The 22,161-nt window shown below is 41.2% G+C and overlaps 1 protein-coding gene across 1 annotated transcript; it reads left to right on the forward strand.

The window, feature by feature from the left end:
• The first annotated feature begins 5,903 nt into the window (after positions 1-5,903).
• gabrg1 (gamma-aminobutyric acid type A receptor subunit gamma1) lies at positions 5,904-21,614 on the forward strand. Its single transcript, XM_021574153.3, has 9 exons — positions 5,904-6,244; positions 10,373-10,536; positions 11,279-11,346; positions 11,964-12,184; positions 12,490-12,572; positions 13,140-13,277; positions 13,402-13,554; positions 13,682-13,881; positions 18,047-21,614. The coding sequence occupies exons 1-9, from the start codon at positions 6,144-6,146 to the stop codon at positions 18,323-18,325; spliced, it is 1,407 nt and encodes a 468-aa protein (XP_021429828.1). The 5' UTR covers positions 5,904-6,143; the 3' UTR covers positions 18,326-21,614.
• The last annotated feature ends 547 nt before the right edge of the window (positions 21,615-22,161 follow it).

The raw sequence follows: 22,161 nt of genomic DNA on the forward strand, positions 1-22,161 counted from the left end.
GACATTGCAAACTGTCCGATGAAAAATACTTATCATGAGCTTCAACAAATCTTGTAGATACCCTATCCTATTACTTTAGGTTACAGATTGCAGAGGTTTAACAACCGTAAAATTTCAAATAGATATGATACAGAACCTTACGACATCCTGAAGGCATGCACCCTGATGTTGGAAGTGACTCTTAATGAATGGTCAAGAATTGAGCTGCCCTATTAAGGGTTTAGTCAGCGTACTCACACAGTAGCCCAAAGCGTCCAGCTGATGAATCACATAACAGGACATGTGCAGACATCCTCCGTCAACCTACCAGCTTCAGTTAAACAGACAGTATTTCTTTTTCACTTGACTTGAGGAAGCCATACACACAACCAACATAACACTGCCATGAGAGTGACATAATGCCTAAGGATTGAAAATGTCACATTTATGCCAGTAAATATATGAAGCAGGAAAATATTTCACAAAAATGGCTGAATTACTGTTAGACTTTTATTTTAAATTGCCTGAAAGGGGGTGTTACCAACCTGACTTCTGCCCTTGCCTGTCCCGGATTATTACTGGCTTGGTGCTTCAAGCCTGGGTGTAGTGGCTGAATCACAGATCTAAATGAAGTAAACAATAGTTTCCCTTACTGTCAACACCAACACATCAATTCATATAGCAGATATTTCATACTGTACAAACCCCCAAATGCTCAAATTAAAGGGATGTGTAACCACACACACACACACACACACACACACACACACACACACACACACACACACACACACACACACACACACACACACACACACACACACACACCTCCCTTAGACAGCCTCAGAACTTCCAGAGCCAACACATGACTGTCAGCAGCAGGACATCTAGCAACCAAATCCCAGCGCTGCTAAAATTATAACACTGCTGAAATCCCTACACTGCTGATACCCCAACACCGCTGAATACCTAGTGTTGCTGAAATGGGCACAATCGATATCAGAGCAGACTGTACAGTATAGTGCTATAAAAGAAAACAGCAAGCAGTGCACTGTCTGTCAGCAGAATTACCTCACTGTGTGCTTCTTCCTTTCTGCTCGCCCTTAATCCTCAAATTGTCTCTCTATTTATCTGTTTCTGTGTTTGTCTGCTTTTTAATGTGTCGACTGCAAACTCCACTAAGATTAACCTCCCTAGAAACCCATATAGACCTAGATACTAGCCATAAATTAGCAACAATTTGAATGTTGCGTTAAAGACCTGTTCAGATTAACTGTACGGTCCTCTTGTAGCCTATAATTGCATTGGAAGGTAAAGTGGTGCTTGATGAGGTTGTTGAACCTGAATATAATGTAGGCCCTCTATAAACCAGGGTGATAGAAGATAGTAGGGTTATATTATTTTATTCTCTATTCTCTAGTCTAAATTCCACAAATTCTCGGACACTTTCCCATGCACACGGATAAACTAAAGATGCCTTCAAACCAGACAAACTGATGCATAAAACTGAACAACTCAATGTTTTTCAATGGGAACAATGCGTTGGGGCAGGGCCTAGGGTTGTGTTGCACTATCCATCAGAAAAGTTCAATTGAAAACGTAGAACAGCGTTTCACGGAATCATTTCTCCCCACCACCATGTTTTTGTTTGAAGGTACCCCAAAGCATAAGGACATGTAAGAAAAGATACTGTACACAGACACACACTGATACACACCCATTCTTTGGCTCTGTTACATTTGTCAACACACACACACACTTAGCCCCCTGGCCATCAGGAGCAGCACAATCTCTCTTCCCTGATCTCTTTTAAGCTGGATCTATGAGGCCAATCGCCAGCGGGCAGAGCTGTCGCGTGTCATCAGAACTCTTATCTCCGCTCCCGCAACCCACTGTGCCCCCTTAACCAGTTGGCCTGTGTCTGTCTGCAGATGTCAAGGGAGCTTGTCTTCATCTTCCCACTATGCGAGCTCAAAATCATTGGTGTATCAGACTGAAAATACACAATGGCTTAGAAAAAGTCAAACGCGTGCTGGTTTAGTAGGGGCTTGTCCTATCAGCTTGATGTAAATCAGGGATGAAATACTCCAAATAATGGATGGCTGAGAGTCATCTGGTTTTGTAATTAAGAACTAAACATCCAGGTGAGTGTACGGTTTCTGTGTGCTTCTTTGCACTTTCTTCCTCTGTGCAATAATGTAAGAATAAAGTTTCGTCTTCCGTGCTTCTACACCTACATTGCCTGCTGTTTGGGGTTTTAGACTGGGTTTCTGTACAGCACTTTGTGACATCAGCTGATGTAAGAAGGGCTTTATAAATACATTTGATTGATTGATTGATTGATTGACTATACCTGTATATTAGTGAGCATGAAATGAGACTGATGTATTTTTTCATCATCATTTTCTTTATTTTGGGGGGGAGGTTAAGGTGAACTTACTTCTCCAATAAAGTTAGTTACATTTCACTGTTTATGCACAGATTTCCTTTAAGTTGATGCCACGTGAGACCACATGAGATCCCAATCACAGTGCCAACCCAGACAATACGTGAATACGTGAGCACAGACCACATACCGAACACAATTCTGCCTTAGCTCTCTTTGTACACAGACCCGACAGATCCCGCCAAACATAATCAATAGACTCCTTTGCCAGAAGATCCAAAGATGAGTAACCTTGGCTTCAAAGAGAGCTCAGTGCAGTTTTTCTGTTTTAGGTACCTCCTGCCTACTCTTTTGGGCTACTCTTATTTTTTATGTAAAGTGTGTGAAACCAAACAGACAGTTCATTTTGGGAACCAACATATACTTGCCTTGTTGTGTGATTACTGCTAATGCATTCAGAAGCTGCATCTATAGTCAGTATGTGATTCATTTGTAGGCCAAGGTCACTGCAGAGTCTACTCATTTTGATGCATGTTAATTAGGCCCTGGAGAAGTTCATAATGTGAACAAAGACAATTCTTCTCCTTCTCTCTTACTGTTAACCTTCATCACTCATCTACTTCTTGCCCCTTCAAAATAGAAGTCAAGGTAGTTTGTTCTGAAATAATCTTTCCTCTTTGGAGACTGGCATTAGGAACTGCTTCAGAAATGCAAACTTATTCAGGGTCTTCCCAAATACTTAGCTTTCAGCCATTTTAGAATTCCAACAGCGTGTCTGTTCTCACTTTTATTATTATTTTTTAAAACATTATTATGATTACTTTTCTAAGCTGTGGAAAGATTTACCCTGGGAATGAGAAGGAATGGAATTGAACTGCGTTGGTGTTAGCATGAGAGGCTTGGCTAACCTGATAGAGCAAGCTTGTGATTACATTTGAATGAGGTCTTCTCTTACAGGTCTCCTAATGGGTACGCAGAAAGACACAGCTCTGGTAAAGAGAGAAAAAGAGGAGGAAACAGTGAAGACAAACCAGGAGATGTGAGATTCCCCTTTAAATGCACGCCAGTCAGGCATGAACAAGGTGTTGATACAGTTGCTTAGCAACAGAGGATAGGTCTCCGAACAGAGGCTTTGATGTTAAAACTAAGTGAAGGTCCCCTTTGAGTCTAGATTGTGTGTGTGGATTATCATTAGGATCATTTCATAAGATAAGACAGGTGAGAGGTGAAAAGTAATCCATCCAACAGAGAGGCATCACCTTGACTGCTGAGTGGGAAGAGAAGTGGTTAGTCACCCCTAAAACAGCCATGCAGGGTCATGTTGCCTACTCTTCGTCTATCTTCAGTGAACTCCTTCAGCCTTTTATTTACCATGGCCTCTCCTTCAATGTCATCCTCAAAGGAAATTAGACTTCTATTGGGATGGATTGTATTTTGTTAGAGACAGACATCACCTTGGACCATTGGTGTCAGAACCATTTCAAACGAGATAGGCTTTTCAACAGGAAATTACTGTATAGTAGTTCTAAAACAGAAAAGGAAATGTATAACATGCCGGCTGACATTTTAAGAGGATGGGTGGGGCCTGGACCCCCTCCCCTTTTCTTTGTCCATGCCCAGGGGGCCTAGTGAAGAAGTACATGTACATCAGTTGCTTTGTTTGGCAGAGGGAGACAGTCTCTGATGTTAGCCAGCCAGACGATTCAGAGCAGTTTGGAATGCTAATGGGGGCATTGCCATGGTGACATGCAGTTCCATCATGTTACTGCATTGAGAACTTCTGGAGTGCGTCTGCATACTAATGTGACTAGCATTTCATTCTCCCCTGCCTAGGCAGCACCTATTATGATCATAATAATAATACAAATAATAATTAGGTGGGTGTTTACATTTGTCCTATTTCCTGATACGTCGCTGGTTCGAATCCCCGAGCCGACTAGTGAAAAATCTGTCAATGTGTCCTTGGGAAAGACACTTAACCTTAAATGCTCCAGGGTCGCCGTCAATAATGGCTGATCCCTGGCCGTGACCCCACCCCCCAAGAGTGACTTAGTGGGAGTGGGACATGCAAAAACATTCACACAAGCGTATAATAGGTATTCACTCACATCTAATGGGGTTGGCAGAGAAAACTACAGTAATTTTTTGTTACAAAGTGGGAATTTGGTTCTTATACATCAAATTCCACAGGTTAAATATCTGATGAATATTACAGGAGTTGTGGCATATTAGCATTATTGATCTGGTTAATGATTGACTTGCACTGATAAAGACTGGATGCATAAAAATAAAAAATAAAAATAAAAAGTTGGCTACTGTCCAATGGAGGCATATCTAGTGAGAAATGTTCTGTAAGGCAGACTTTTCATAAGTTTTGGTGTGGGAACATGGGCGGGTGGCTGGAGTCACACACACAGGTACAAACACACACATAACATACACACTAGACATGTACACCTGGATTGTGTGTTGTAGTAGAGTAGTAGCCGGTGGGCACACACTTAATGTATTGTGAAATCTGTTGTAAAATGTATTTACAAATTGTATTATAAGGTATATTACTGCCTTCGTTTTTTCTTGACCCCGGGAAGAGTAGCTGCTGCCATGGAAGCAGCTAATGGGGATCCATATTAAATACAAATACAAACTCCTTGTCACTCATTTTTGGCAATGCAATTCCATAAAGAGTTGGCAAAAGAGCACAAATGCCCGTAATACAGCGTATTTCACCACTTCGGTCTATTTATTGCCTTACCTCCCTAATCTTACCTCATTTGCACACACTGTATATATATATTTTCTATAGTGTTATTGACTGTACGTTTGTTTATTCCATGTGTAATTCTGTGTTGTTGTTTGTGTTGCACTGCTTTGCTTTATCTTGGCCAGGTCGCAGTTGTAAATGAGAACTTGTTCTCAACTGGCCTACCTGGTTAAATAAAGGTTCCATAAAATAAAATAAAAACAAAGAGACCGGCACCAAGGCTAGAATGGCTGCACATGAGATGGTCGCTGTCCACTGTCCTGTGGGGCTGAGCTCCCGAATGCCGATTCCTTCGCTGTCCACTTTAGTGGTGCTGAATCGCTTATCGATGCTGTTGCAGCTTGTTTGTAACATCTGACCTTTTACTCTGTCCTGTGACAAAGTCGCCACATAGGGATAGTCCTCAGCTTGGTTGGGTTGTGCGAACATTGAAGTAGAGTAATTTACAGTCAATGAGTTATTCATTCTCCATAGGTTGGTTTGTGATAACATAATTAGATGGGTTGGGTTCTGTGTTTGAGGGAATGTTGAGGGACAGTTGTTCAATTAGTTGAACTGTGGGAATATTGAAAGATATAGCCTCACTATATCCAGGTTTGCTTATGGAAATATTGAAGCATAGATTCAGATTATGTTGTAATTTAAAAAATCTAAAACAAACAACATTTTTGATAAATGTTCATCTACTGCAGAACAGTATAGGCTATATAGTATATACGGCCGTGTCAGCAGGTTAGAGATGCAAGATGAGCGTAAAAAACCCACTGGTGCAGCACTCCCTGAAACATTTTTCTTTCCCGACAAAGAGTACGCAGGCTCTCTCAAGCCATATTATAGGTCTGTCTACCCTATCCTCGCCCACCTTACTGGAGCACAACACCATAAAGATAATGTATGCATCACTCAAATTCGGAAACATCTGTAACCATACCTATTCCTTCTGAATAACAAAGAGGGAGACATCGCGTTTATTTTCTAGACCTAGTTCCGATATTTTTGTGTCTTTTGTTGAAAATGAACTGTGGGATTTCCGCAATATGTACCAAGCTTCTGCTGCAACATGTCAAAGGCAACGCGATGAATGCGTGGCTGTTGCTAGCTCTTCTCGGAGTCTGGTAAGTTTGCACTGGACTAGTGGCGATATGAATGACCGATGAGTTTTCGGTGGTTCTGAATTAGGGCAGTAGGCGACAAGACGTCCGTTTATGGTACTAAATAAGGATAAAAGGGGTTGAAGATCATACCGAATGTGTTGATTAGCTGCTACCCGTAGCATTGTGCCGAAGGATTCGTGCGCGGTTGTCAACACAATCCCGACACAATCTGTAAAATGTCTTACAATGTTATGTTGGACGCATATAACTGCGAAACCTAGCGGAGCCTAATTTGTTTAGCGTAAAGAATGCCAAGTGTAATAGCCTACCCTTGACTATAGCCTGTAGGGAGTATATACTATTCCGTTATTTCAGCGGGCAATGTCAATTAAATCAGAGGGACAACCTTGAGCAAAACCAAGTCTACTGCAGATTATCGTTTTCATTCTAAACGAATCGCGCAATACTCGTTCAGAAATATTTTTCAAGCAGCAAACATTAGGTATTCTAAGCCTCAGCATCATAATTCCCAACTCCTGCCAACACTTCAAAAATATAATGATTAAGCTTAGCGTATAAAATGTTAGATACTGTACATTTTGCTTAATACATTTCATGTTGGCTATATTCTTGCCCATAGAGCAGATTTCACATAGGCCTATGCGGCAAAAAGGACCTTAATCTGAGTCTATGGCAATATCAGCTGTCACTTCAAGAGCAAGATATATGATTTATGAGTTTGAACCTTACATTTAATTAACTAATACCACAAATTGACCAATATATATATGTGGGCCATAAACTAATTACAAAATCAAGGTAAAAAAGTTAGCTGTGAAGTTAGAATGAATGACTATTAGGCTATGTCACTACAGTTGGCTCTGTTCCTTGTATTGATAACCGCCATGAACCTTCAGACATCTTTTTGTCATAAACTTCTCTGTCACCTTGTAGTAGATTGGTTCTGCCCCTGCAATATAGTTTGCATCAGAATTGCATGGCTTTGATCAGCACAGTATATTAGTCCTTCATGCTTATTGAGGGTTGGGGTTTTCCGTTGTACCCAATAGTAGTGAGCTATATTGACTCAACTCACTCACTGTTTTCCAGTACAAAGACCCTGACCACCGATTTACTGATCCCTTGTCTTCCCATGAGCATCCAGCTCCGCTTTCATCATCTCTTCTGGCAGCCAGCTAGAGGGGTAGTACCAAGTGCTGGTCTAGGATCAGTTCTGGGTGTTACAGTTCTGTTAAGTTGGCTCCAATCAATAGATCAATCAATAGGCCTGTAGCAGTTGTCACCAACCCTGGTTCTGTTCCAGCCAGCAACAGAATTCAACTGGTGAAGGTTTCGATGAGCATTTGAATAGGTGAAGGTGTGTTAGTGCTGGGCTTGAATAAAAGTTTACACAACCAGTAACCCAAGACCACTGGGGTAGATTAAGCTGATCCTAGACCTGTGCTTTGGTTGTGACACTATAGAGTCTTGGTCACCGATTCTTGATCACCACAACATTCTTGCAGCCCTCAATAATATGCTTCCATACAATTTGCTTAGTTGTAGTGTTGTGATATATTTGTGAGTTTACAAAACAAATTATGTGGTATAAATCCATAAAAAATTCAAAGTCATTATTTGACAGATTTATATGATGTATTATATGTTAGAATTTATTGAGAGTTAGCTCAAGTTGCCTTTTCAAACTCTCAGCCATCTCTTATCATCTAAAAGGGCCCACTTGCTTCTAATGGACCAACAGTGGAGTAGGGTTATGGACATTTAGTGCTTTTAGGTTGTTTAACATGGCGGGTTATGGATACTCAGTGTTATTGGGAGTGTGAACCATTGTTGTAGAGATTACAGATTCAGTGGCACTGGACAAGTGGGTCTGGCCATATCGATTCTGTTTAAAGGCAGTTGTGCACTAGCATCTGGGAGGGACTGCTGAATGGCCTGGGCGAGGTGACAAGTCCTCAGGTCTCTTAACGGTATTGGATACATGTTACAGTGCCTTGCGAAAGTATTCGGCCCCCTTGAACTTTGCAACCTTTTGCCACATTTCAGGCTTCAAACATAAAGATATAAAACTGTATTTTTTTGTGAAGAATCAACAACAAGTGGGACACAATCATGAAGTGGAACGACATTTATTGGATATTTCAAACTTTTTTAACAAATCCAAAACTGAAAAATTGGGCGTGCAAAATTATTCAGCCCCCTTAAGTTAATACTTTGTAGCGACACCTTTTGCTGCGATTACAGCTGTAAGTCGCTTGGGGTATGTCTCTATCAGTTTTGCACATCGAGAGACTGACATTTTTTCCCATTCCTCCTTGCAAAACAGCTCGAGCTCAGTGAGGTTGGATGGAGAGCATTTGTGAACAGCAGTTTTCAGTTCTTTCCACAGATTCTCGATTGGATTCAGGTCTGGACTTTGACTTGGCCATTCTAACACCTGGATATGTTTATTTTTGAACCATTCCATTGTAGATTTTGCTTTATGTTTTGGATCATTGTCTTGTTGGAAGACAAATCTCCATCCCAGTCTCAGGTCTTTTGCAGACTCCATCAGGTTTTCTTCCAGAATGGTCCTGTATTTGGCTCCATCCATCTTCCCATCAATTTTAACCATCTTCCCTGTCCCTGCTGAAGAAAAGCAGGCCCAAACCATGATGCTGCCACCACCATGTTTGACAGTGGGGATGGTGTGTTCAGCTGTGTTGCTTTTACGCCAAACATAACGTTTTGCATTGTTGCCAAAAAGTTCAATTTTGGTTTCATCTGACCAGAGCACCTTCTTCCACATGTTTAGTGTGTCTCCCAGGTGGTGTGTGGCAAACTTTAAACAACACTTTTTATGGATATCTTTAAGAAATGGCTTTCTTCTTGCCACTCTTCCATAAAGGCCAGATTTGTGCAATATACGACTGATTGTTGTCCTATGGACAGAGTCTCCCACCTCAGCTGTAGATCTCTGCAGTTCATCCAGAGTGATCATGGGCCTCTTGGCTGCATCTCTGATCAGTCTTCTCCTTGTATGAGCTGAAAGTTTAGAGGGATGGCCAGGTCTTGGTAGATATGCAGTGGTCTGATACTCCTTCCATTTCAATATTATCGCGTGCACAGTGCTCCTTGGGATGTTTAAAGCTTGGGAAATATTTTTGTATCCAAATCCGGCTTTAAAATTCTTCACAACAGTATCTCGGACCTGCCTGGTGTGTTCCTTGTTCTTCATGATGCTCTCTGCGCTTTTAACGGACCTCTGAGACTATCACAGTGCAGGTGCATTTATACGGAGACTTGATTACACACAGGTGGATTGTATTTATCATCATTAGTCATTTAGGTCAACATTGGATCATTCAGAGATCCTCACTGAACTTCTGGAGAGAGTTTGCTGCACTGAAAGTAAAGGGGCTGAATAATTTTGCACGCCCAATTTTTCAGTTTTTGATTTGTTAAAAAAGTTTGAAATATCCAATAAATGTTGTTCCACTTCACGATTGTGTCCCACTTGTTGTTGATTCTTCACAAAAAAATACAGTTTTATATCTTTATGTTTGAATCCTGAAATGTGGCAAAAGGTCGCAAAGTTCAAGGGGGCCGAATACTTTCGCAAGGCACTGTAATTAACACGAAACAACAGTAGCTGGGCTTGGTATTACCGGAGCACTCGCTCATTTGTGACCGCCAGATGCAGTGGCACAGTTACAGGGCGGATGGAATGGGATGTACAATTCCCAGATCTACCTCTATAGCTTCTCCCTGAATCAAACCCAAGACTCTACTGTAAGCTCCAAAGTGTGGTCTTTGGCCTTCTTTATCAAATAAATCATTTTTAGAGAAGCTGTACATCTGGACAGACTGACACCTTTTCCCCTATAACATGCCTTGGTCTGAATTCCAGTAAGTGTGTGTCTTGTAAACCCTCAACCTTTAGCCCCACTCTACCCCAGATTCCTATCCAGCTCTTCTGCCAAAACACCTGGCTTAATGAATTGCTTAGTAGTCATTCCAGTGTTCCAGCTGCAGAACCAAACTCTCTCTCTATATATCTCCCTCCCTCCCTCCCTCCCTCCCTCCCTCCCTCCCTCCCTCCCTCCCTCCCTCCCTCTGAATCATTTTCTGTCTCTCCTCTCTTCGCAGTGTGGCGTCATTTGGGCCCAGTACAAAGGAGGATGAGGACTATGAAGACGTCCCCATAAATAAGACCTGGGTTTTATCGCCCAAGGTCTATGAGAGCGATGTCACCTTGATCTTAAATAGATTGCTGCAGGGCTATGACAACAAACTCCGACCTGACATTGGAGGCAAGTCCCATTGGGCCCACACTGGTTGAATCAGAATTGCATGGCTTTGATCATTGAAAAGACATTGAACCAACATGGAATAGACGTTGAATTGACATCTGTACCCAGTGGGGTAGTTCTACAGCAGCCAGTGGGAATCTGCTTTGTTTTAAACATTTTAGTGCCCCATTAATTATGTAAGCTTGTGATAGATCATCATTAACTTACTCAGCATTGTTTAGCACTTACCAGTCATTTTCAGAGTGTATATAATTGTAGAATAAGTTGCATGCATATTTCAAAATCAGGACTCAGCCCATTGCCAGTGTATTACTCCTTCCTAAAATATCCCTCCAAGGCAATGACGTAACTGTGCTGTGTGCAGGCCAATGTGAAGTTATTTTTAAGCAGATTGATTACACACAGTGGATAGAATGCTGAGCCAAATCATGATTGATCGCAAGGCTCTGGATCATTGTTAGGAGTTCAGTTCATTCGATTGTCGTGTACACTGATGGAGGATACAAATGGTTTGCGAATAAAAAAAAAAATTCTACTTCTAAGCATAGTAGCCTAAAGTTGTTTGATTCATTTGAGATTGTGGACTGTATAGCCTACTGTGTATAGCAGCATGGAAGCAGTAAGAATGTGGTTCTTTCTTTCACCTCGTACATACTTGCATTATTTGAGAGCCCCTGGTAGGCTATACCGTAGAGATAGGTTACATTCATAAAGGTGAAAGGTGTTGTGTTTTTTGTTTCAGTTAGGCCCACAGTGATTGAGACAGCGGTGTATGTCAACAGCATTGGACCAGTCGATCCTATCAACATGGTGAGTCTGGTGGCCTGGGGGGGTCTAGCTGTCTAGGCCGCTGCCTCTAGAGCACATGTAAGATGTACAGCTGTCAGCATGGGTTTGAATCCAGCACACTTTCAGCAGTCACTGTCCTACCTTTCACCTCTACCTCTCTTTATCCAATAAACATACAAAATACTTTAAAAAAATATATACAGTACCAGTCAAAAGTTTGGACACACCTACTCATTCCAGGTTAAGAATGTGGTTCATCGTGGCTACTTTGAATAATGTCAAATATATTTTGATTTGTTTAACACTTCTCTGGTTACTACATGATTCCATATGTGTTATTTCATAGTTTTGATGTCTTCACTATTATTCTACAATGTAGAAAATAGTAAAAATAAAGAAAAACCCTTGAATGAGTAGGTGTGTCCAAACCTTTGACTGGTACTGTAAAAAGAAAAAAGAAACATGGTAAGTCCTGTCTGGTCATGTACTGCATTGATGCTCTTCGTTGAAACAGAAGGAATACAGGAGAGCAACAATCTAATACAATGCCCAGAACATAATCATGGCAGTGGCACAATACACTGGTGTAAAATATCTGTTCCATGGCAAGGTTAACCCATGTGTCCATCTTGTTTCAGGAGTACACCATAGACATCTTCTTTGCCCAGACGTGGTATGACAGTCGCCTTAAGTTCAACAGCTCCATGAAAGTCCTGATGCTCAACAGTAACATGGTGGGAAAGATCTGGATTCCTGACACCTTCTTCCGGAATTCTAGAAAGTCTGACGCCCACTGGATCACTACTCCGAACCGTCTGCTGCGACTGTGGAACAACGGGAGAGTGATGTACACGCTGAGGTAGGAGGATGACGGCTGCAATTCTTTGTTTTTCCAGGACTCTGTGTTTAGTACTCGTGGTATGTGCAGCTCTAGTTTGTGCATCTGTACTTTTGTCTTGTAGCCCTCTTTTAGGCACCCGCTATTTGTCGAAGCATGATCTTGAAGCCATTGTTATTTTTCCCTAGCATTTGTTTAAATAAAAGAGAGGGAAACACTTTGTTTGTAATTGTTACGATCAAGCCTGTTTGGGAAAAAAAAAACACATTACAAAATCAATGTAACACATCATTAACTTTTCTCTGTCACAATTCTGTTTTTGTCAGGTTGACTATTAATGCGGAATGCTACCTTAAGCTGCATAACTTTCCTATGGACGAGCACTCGTGTCCGCTGGAGTTTTCGAGCTGTAGGTGTTTAAACACTCTCCCCGTTTTGATCCGTCATTTCGAATTTCAGCTTCAGTAGCCAGCCCAGAGAGGGCGTCAGAGCGGGCCAGCATTAGGAGCTGAGCCCCAGCCCCAGCCCCACACAAGCCCATCTGCTTGAGGCTGTCCCTTCAGCCTGTATGATCTATCATCTGCTCCACCGGGGGAGAAAGGAGGTCACAAAGTACCATTCTCTGACAGACTAATGAATTATGCAGCGCTCCCAAACTGATTCATGCTCTGTCTGTGTCATTCTCCATCCGTCCTGCATTGTGCTTCAGCTTCTCATGTCTCGTTGTCATGATCTTAACCCCCACACACCCTGTCGAGCGCTACAGTGTAAACTGGAAGGGCATCCCATGGTTAGAGGAAATATGTGTACCATCCTGAATGCTCCCCTGCTTGGCCATATAGTATGCCCCTGTGGTGTACTGAGATGCACTGTTGTGTTCTGGATTGTGGAATCAAGGCTGGACAAGGCTGGACATTGAGAGGTTCCTAATTTTACATGTGTGTGTTTGTGTGTGTTCAACCGTACACCCTTCTAGATGGCTATCCTAAAAATGAGATTCTGTACCGTTGGCAAAAGCGTTCTGTGGAAGTGGCCGACCAAAGGTACTGGAGACTCTACCAGTTTGCGTTCGTCGGTTTACGAAACACATCAGATGTGGCGCATACACAGTCAGGTAAGGGATGACATGCATCCTTTTAGAAACTGCACTCTTACCTCTGGTTTTTAAGTTTTATGAAATTATGCAAAACATTTTCACTTCTTTTATCTGTGTGTATGATTCTCTTTTGAATGTCTAGGTGAATATGTCATCTTGACAATCTTTTTTGACCTGAGTCGGCGAATGGGCTACTTCACTATTCAGACGTACATCCCCTGCAGCATGATTGTGGTGCTGTCATGGGTCTCTTTCTGGATCAATAAAGATGCTGTCCCTGCCAGAACCTCCTTAGGTATGATTAAACCTCAGTAGTTTCTTACTCCCCTCTATAACGGACAAAAAATCTGTCAGTTAGGTGAACACACAAAGTCAGCTCAACCAGCTAAATCATTCAACTGGCTTTGTGACTTCCTGTGCAGGAATCACCACGGTGCTTACCATGACAACGCTGAGCACCATCTCCAGGAAGTCGCTTCCCAAGGTATCCTATGTGACAGCCATGGACCTGTTTGTGTCTGTCTGCTTCATCTTCACGTTTGCTGCTCTGATGGAATATGGGACTCTACACTACTTCACCAGCAACAGGCAGAGCAAGAAGGATACGGACAAAAAACCACAGGTAGTGACACCACTGTTGCTTCCCAGTAGCTTCTGCTATTTCATTTGAAGATGTACATTTTTTAATGGGAATAAAAAAAATAAAAAAATATATATATCAAATTACAGCAATGTAAATAGGAGATTTCAATGAGTTGTGTGAACACGCACATACCATTTCTTAGTAATGAACTACGAAATAGTGCATAACAGCATATAACCTTGACAATGAGTCAATCTGCATACATCAGCTACACAAATGGAGGAAGCTGCAGTAGCTTCTTTCTCTGACATGAACATTAACATAATTAACTTTAACACGGCCACTTCCAAGGTCAAAGTCGTTAGTAACAATGCTGCCTATAACTCAAGGCCTTATTTTGTTTCCATTAAGGTAGATTTCCTTAATCTGATGTCTGTAATCATATTTAGCCGGGTTTTAAAGACTTTGTGAGAAATTGGTTTCTGTGGGAGAGTAAACACACACTCAGCAGAGGAGTGGGAGTGCAGAGAGGGCACAAGTCATCGCTGTAAACGGGCACGCATCCTTCCAACTGGGACTGAGAAGCAGTGACATTGAGCAGAGAAAAGGAAATCCCTGTAAGCTCAATACAAATGGCAACGCCGTCTCTTACAAATAGCAAATGGCACAAAATGCAGTGGAAAAAGGCCTATGCCAATTTCCAAAAGACTGTATGCCTTTTTATTAACTAAATATGGCTGAACAACTCTGCTCTTCCTAGCATATTCCCACAGCCACCGTGATGAATTTGAATGTCGTACATTCACCATGAATGGCATCCAAAATGTGGGATAATGCTCACCACACAAGTGTTGTCAGCTACAGTGCCTTCGGAAAGTATTCAGACCCCTTTACTTTTTTCCCCCACATTTTGTTACGTTACAACCTTATTCAAAAATGTATTAAATAAAACAATTTCCTCAGCAATCTACACCCCATAATGACAAAGTGAAAACATGTTGTTAGAAAGTGTTGCAAATTTATCAAAAATTAAAAACAGAAATAGCTTATTTACATAAGTATTCAGACACTTTGCTATGAGTCTCGAAGTTGAGTTCAGGTGCATCCTGTTTCTATTGATCATCCTTGAGATGTTTCTACAACTTGATTGGTGTCCACCTGTGGTAAATTCAATTGATTGGACATGATTTGGAACCACTAAGTTTTAAGGCCTTCCTCGGCGTACACATCACGGACAAACTGAAATGGTCCACCCACACAGACAGGGTGTTGAACAAGATGCAACAGCGCCTCTTCAACCTCAGGAGGCTGAAGAAATTTGGCTTGTCACCAAAAACACTCACAAACTTTTACAGATGCACAATCGAGAGCATCCTGTCGGGCTGTATCACCACCTGGTGCGGCAACTGCTCCGCCCACAACCGTAAGGCTCTCCAGAGGGTAGTGAGGTCTGCACAATGCATCGCCGGGGGAAAACTACCTGCCCTCCAGGACACCTACAGCACCCGATGTCACAGGAAGGCCAACAAGATCATCAAGGACAACAACCACCCAAGCCACTGCCTGTTCACCCGCTATCATTCAGAAGGTGAGGTCATTACAGGTGCATCAAAGCTGGGACCGAGAGACTGAAAAACAGCTTCTATCTCAAGGCCATCAGACTGTTAAACAGCCATCACTAACATTGAATTGCTGCTGCAAACATTCCGACTCAAATCTCTAGCCACTTTAATAATAAAGAATTGGATGTAATAAATGTATCACTAGTCACTTTTAACAATGCCACTTTATATAATGTTTACATACCCTACATTACTCATGTCATATGTATATGCTGTACTCTATACCATCTACTGCATCTTGCCTATGATGCACGGCCATCACCCATCCATATATTTATATGTACATATTCTTATTCATTCCTTTACACTTGTGTGTATAAGGTAGTTGTGAAATTGTTTGATTACCCGTTAGTTATTACTGCACGGTCGGAACTAGAAGCACAAGCATTTCGCTACACTTGCATTAACATATGCTAACCATGTGTATGTGACCAATAAAATTTGATTTGATTTGATTTGGAAAGGCACACAGCTGTCTACATAAGGTCCCACAGGTGACAGTGCATGTCAGAGCAAAAAACAAGCCACGAGGTTGAATGAATTGTCCGTAGAGCTATGAAACAGGATTGTGTCAAGGCACAGATCTGAGAAGGATATGGAAACATTTCTGCAGCATTAAAGGTCCCCAAGAACACAGTGGCCTCCATCATTCATAAATGGAAGAAGTTTGGAACCACCAAGACTCTTCCTAGAGCTGGCCACCCGGCCAAACTGAGCAAGAAGGGCCTTGGTCAGGTAGGTGACCAAGAACCCGATGGTCACTCTGACAGAGCTCTAGAGTTCCTCTGTGGATATGGGAGAACCTTCCAGAAGGACAATCATCGCTGCAGCACTCCACCAATAATTTCTTCATGATAGAGTGGCCAGACGAAAGCCACTCTTCAGTAAAAGGCACATGACTGCCCGCTTGGAGTTTGCCAAAAGGCACCTAAAGGACTCTCAGACCATGGGAAACAAGATTCTCTGGTCTGAGGAAACCAAGATTGAACTCTTTGGTCTGAATGCCAAGCGTCACGTCTGGAGGAAACCTGGCACCACTCCTATGGGTGAAGTAGGGATGTTTTTCAGCAGCAGGGACTGGGAGACTAGTCAGGATTGAGGGAAAGATGAACAGAGCAAATTACAGAGAGATCCTTGATGAAAACCTGCTCCAGAGTGCTCAGGACCTCAGACTTGGGTGAAGGTTCACCATCCAACAGGACACCAAGCCTAAGCACACAGCAAAGACAATGCATGAGTGACTTCGGGAAAAGTCTTTGAATGTCCTTGAGTGGCCCAGCAAGAGCCTGCACTTGAACCTGATTGAACATTTCTTGAGAGACCTCAAACTAGCTGTGCAGCAACGCTCCCCATCCAACCTGACAAAGCTTGAGAGGATCTGCAGAGAAGAATGGGAGAAACTCCCCAAATACAGGTGTGCCAAGCGTATAGCGTTATACCCAAGAAGAACCACCAAGACTCTTCCTAGAGCTGGCCACCCGGCCAAACTGAGCAAGAAGGGCCTTGGTCAGGTAGGTGACCAAGAACCCGATGGTCACTCTGACAGAGCTCTAGAGTTCCTCTGTGGATATGGGAGAACCTTCCAGAAGGACAATCATCGCTGCAGCACTCCACCAATAATTTCTTCATGATAGAGTGGCCAGACGAAAGCCACTCTTCAGTAAAAGGCACATGACTGCCCGCTTGGAGTTTGCCAAAAGGCACCTAAAGGACTCTCAGACCATGGGAAACAAGATTCTCTGGTCTGAGGAAACCAAGATTGAACTCTTTGGTCTGAATGCCAAGCGTCACGTCTGGAGGAAACCTGGCACCACTCCTATGGGTGAAGTAGGGATGTTTTTCAGCAGCAGGGACTGGGAGACTAGTCAGGATTGAGGGAAAGATGAACAGAGCAAATTACAGAGAGATCCTTGATGAAAACCTGCTCCAGAGTGCTCAGGACCTCAGACTTGGGTGAAGGTTCACCATCCAACAGGACACCAAGCCTAAGCACACAGCAAAGACAATGCATGAGTGACTTCGGGAAAAGTCTTTGAATGTCCTTGAGTGGCCCAGCAAGAGCCTGCACTTGAACCTGATTGAACATTTCTTGAGAGACCTCAAACTAGCTGTGCAGCAACGCCCCCCATCCAACCTGACAAAGCTTGAGAGGATCTGCAGAGAAGAATGGGAGAAACTCCCCAAATACAGGTGTGCCAAGCGTATAGCGTTATACCCAAGAAGACTCCGTTTTGTAATCTCTGCCAGAGGTGCTTCAACAAAGTACTGAGTAAAGGGTCTGAATACCTTTTTAAATGTGATATTTCCATTTTTTTGAAAAATAAATTAGCAAACATTTCTAAAACACTGTTTTTGCTTTGTCATTGTGGGTATTGTGTGTAGATTGATGAGGGGGAAAAAACGATTTAATTAATTTTAGATTAAGGCTGTAACATAACAAAATGTGAAAAAAGTAAAGGTGTCTGTATACTTTCCGAAGGCACCATACAACTTAAAGTGAATGGTAAATAAAAATCCAATCTTGAAGTGTATTCCTAGAAAGATATGAATAACTCATCCCCGATTGTAATATTTACCTACAGAAATCCAGCAGCTTGGTGAACATTAGGCCAGGGACGTCACTGCTCCAGATGAATAACATCGCCCCCTACCAAGACGAGGACGATTACGCCTACGAGTGTCTGGATGGGAAGGACTGCACCAGCTTCTTCTGCTGCTTCGACGACTGTCGCTCCGGAGCATGGCGCGAAAACCGGATGCATGTCCGAGTTTCAAAGATCGATTCCTACTCACGAATATTCTTCCCCACCGCCTTCGGCCTTTTCAACCTGGTCTACTGGATCGGGTATCTGTACTTATAAATCTAGTCTAGAAAAGAGGAGAAATAGCCTTTTACTTCAGAGAAAACAGGTCAAAATATTTGTTTACTCTCTTTACTTGCTATTCTTGGCACTGTTGAGGATAAGATGGAAGGGGGGTGGGTGTACTGCTTTGAAATTTAAAGCCAGGGTATGAATGGGTAAAATAGCTTCTTCTCACCAATATTTGAACAGCTCCCTATGTTTGTATCTGTACTATTTTTCTAGGTGATGGCTCACAGATGAAGGCAGCAGGGTCAGGACAGGGCGAGACTCTGGGTCATACCCACCAGCAATTGCATGATGCTAGGTTCCTAACCTCTATGGATTTAAGGAATTTTATAAAACGGGTTGTTTGGATGCTAGATGCTAGTTGGTTGATAGCAGGGAGTTATTCATCACTATCCCTGGGAAATGCCTGTTAACAGTTTAATTTTAATTATCAATGCGCATCCACTGTCCCACAGTCCAGCCAGGCAATTTATAAAAATGTATAAACTCCCCTGGGAAAAAGTATGTAGACATTTTTTCCCCAAGCTACTAGGCTAGCATTTGGTTTGTAACAGTTAGGGTTTGTCTAGCCTCTAAACCTTGCTGCCTGCCTCTCTGACCTGTGCAACAATGTTGCAGTTTATTTTGCGATCTGCACCGTGACATAGAGAGAATGAACGTGATGAGACTGACAGCTTCTCTGAGCTAGGCACATTAATTTATTAGGATCATTGTAATTGATATATCAAAATAAATGGCAAAAGAAACAAAGGTGAAACAAACGGAATTCAAAAAGTTTGCTGTCATTTCAGCTGCTTTAATGTGGTTGTGTTTTAACTTTACTAGTAGCTAGACTGCATGGCAACCTTTTTTAGCTTAGAACGTTTGAAATGGGCGACCAGCTCGTTTGTCTAGCAACTTCAGAATCTCAGAACTAACAATTGGCTATTGCCTGGACTATGTCCTCTGGTGGAAGGATGAAATAAAACAAATGTAATAATTCAAATAAAGTTTTTAATTAAAACGTAATTTCTCTTTAAAAATTAAAAATGTTAATAAAAGTAATAAGGCCCTCGAACCTGGGAATTATTTGAAATAACACCCTGCTGATGGCTGTTTCCCCGGCCCGCCGCTCCACGTTGGGCCGGGGAAACAGCCCTTAGTCGAAAACTATTCACACCATCATTTGCAAGCCTTATTGCTTAATTGATACACAAAGATTGTGTTTTACAACAGCCTGGTTTTGTAACCTCTAACTTATTCGAAATTGCAAAATCTATTTGAAAATATCAATATACATAAAATAAAGTATGCCTATGCGAAAAAAATAAACAGGCCTACATTTCCCCCTTCAATAATTATATCTGACGTCATTTCCACCAGAGATCGATTCAACACAATTTAGTTCCATACTGATTGAGGCAGTTCATCATTTGAGGTCTGAAATAATAATTAGACATTATTTAGGCTTAGCTCCTGTATTGACACAAAGTCAGTAAAGCAAGAAATTAATAGCATGTATTTTCATATTATTATATTCTAATGACACACATTATATCTCCTTCTTGATGTGATTCCCCCAAATTGGCAGCTGTAAATAGCCTTCATCATTATCATATATAGAAGCAGCAAAAAAAGCAAGACAAGAAAATGTACTTTTCATTTGGCTACATTGAAACTAGAACAAAGCTTTCCATCACTCCTCTAGGTTTATAACCAGAGGCGGATTGTGCTGCAATTGTATCAAATTTGATTAGCGATGCATACTTAATAAAGACATATTAGACTAATTTAAATCATATTTATACAACATAGACTAACTGAATAATATTCATGCAGCTCCCAAACCCTTGACTTATTTTGCTTGACAAGGGCGCAGTACTTACACTTTATAAAATGTAGCTGTGGATATAATCTTCTAAGCATATTTTAGCTGAAGCAATAGCAGACATGAATATCTTTACTAATAACAGCGAGAAGGGTTACTACATTTTTGATAAATAGAGCAAAACTCTTATAGTGCTTTATTCCACACAAAACCAAAGAAACGTTGATAATGACTTTGTAGCATAAGTGTGTTTAATGTTACATTCAAGATCAATGTGATTCACAGTACCCCGATGTTTGAGCGATACTTAAGAGAAAAAGTCAAGAAGAATGAATTACCAAGCCTGAAATAGACCTTACAAATTTGAAAGTCCAGTGATCAACGAGGGAAAAATGACTTTAGTTTTAATTTGAGTTGATTTACATATGCAAGGTTACCCCATAGAGTTTGCCCACATCCGGTCCAATTACAAGAAAAAACAATTATTTGATTTACTGTAAAGATAATATCGGTGAGGCAAGATGGTTATACACTCAGTGAAGATGGGAGTTGTTCCATTACAAAGAAATGATGCTTTTTATGCTGACTCTTGTAGGATTCTCTCTCATTCATTTATCACAACTCCTTTGAAACTGCAGCTGTACTGTATAAAACATGGTCAAATTGGAAATTCAGTCAATGAAAGTCAACAAGGGGAGTGAATTGTGGAGATAAACCTTCTGAACCTCATTTATAGCCATAATAATAGCGTTGAATATCTTTGATAATACATAAACATACTCCTGGTTATCCTCCATTTTACAAAGTACATTTGTAGATGTGATGCTTGCTGAACATGTTAACTCTGCCTATAAAGCTTTAAATGTGATGTGTTTACTTGTTTACTGATGTGAAGAGAATATGATTATTACACTACAAGAATGGATTGCGTTTATATAGTGCTTTTTCACCAGCTTTTAAGGCACTTTGTATTGTAATGTCGTAACTAAGCTCATGCACCACAAGTGAGGTGACACACAGCAGCAATATTGTTCAGAGCACTGTATCAATAAGAAGTGGTTGCAGTGGAAACGTGAAGAGATTAGATGAGATCAGATGATTCCCCTCCTTTTGGGTCTCGAAAACGTAATTTACCTCCCAGCTATAAGATACTATTGTTGCATTGTCCTTAATGTATTTGAAAATTAAAAAATGTATATATGCTATATTTTTTTCCATCATGACAGCCTCAAAGATATTAATATGATAATACTGTGTTAACATGCATATTGTTTGTGTTTGTTCTCGATAACACTGACGGACATTGATGTTTTGTCATTGACATCCTCTCTGTATACCGTTCAAACATAGGCATAATTAATCCTGTCTTTCACCTTTGTACAATGCGCCATTCCTTCCAAATGATTCTGTGTTGTTATGTGAAAACGAACTCAATACACTGTGAGAGAATAAAACAGTGCCTGAAAAAAACATAAGTATCTTCCTCTTGAAGTACATTTCCTTCGATATTGGTTTTGGAAATAAAATTGATCTGAAGTGCATTCTGACTAATGTGCATGTACAGCGGTGTCTGAAATGACTGACACCCTTGAGACTTTGTTTAACAAGTTTTCTCAAATTCTTGACACCCCTGTCGATTCTTAGAAATAAGTCAAAAGTATAGTATTTGGTCCCATATACTTAGTATTTGGTCCAACTACATCAAGCTTGTGACTCTACAAACTTGTTGGATGCATTTGCAGTTTGTTTTGGTTGTGTTTCAGATTATTTTGTGCCCAATGTAAATGAATGGTAAATAATGCATTGTGTCATTTTGGAGTCACATTTATTGTAAATAAGAATATAATAGGTTTGACCCTCTGTAACTTTCTCACTCGTCATCATTCATAATTTATTCTGGATTATCCGTAATCATGGTAGCATCCACATGAATGTAGAAGTGTTTAGAAACATATATTCTTATCTACAATAAAAATGACTTCAACTGCAAATGCATCCAACAAGTTTGTAGAATCACATG

Source organism: Oncorhynchus mykiss, chromosome 19 (genome assembly GCF_057628025.1).
Source record: "Oncorhynchus mykiss isolate SJ-2025 chromosome 19, ASM5762802v1, whole genome shotgun sequence".
Classification (NCBI taxonomy): Eukaryota; Metazoa; Chordata; class Actinopteri; order Salmoniformes; family Salmonidae; genus Oncorhynchus; species Oncorhynchus mykiss.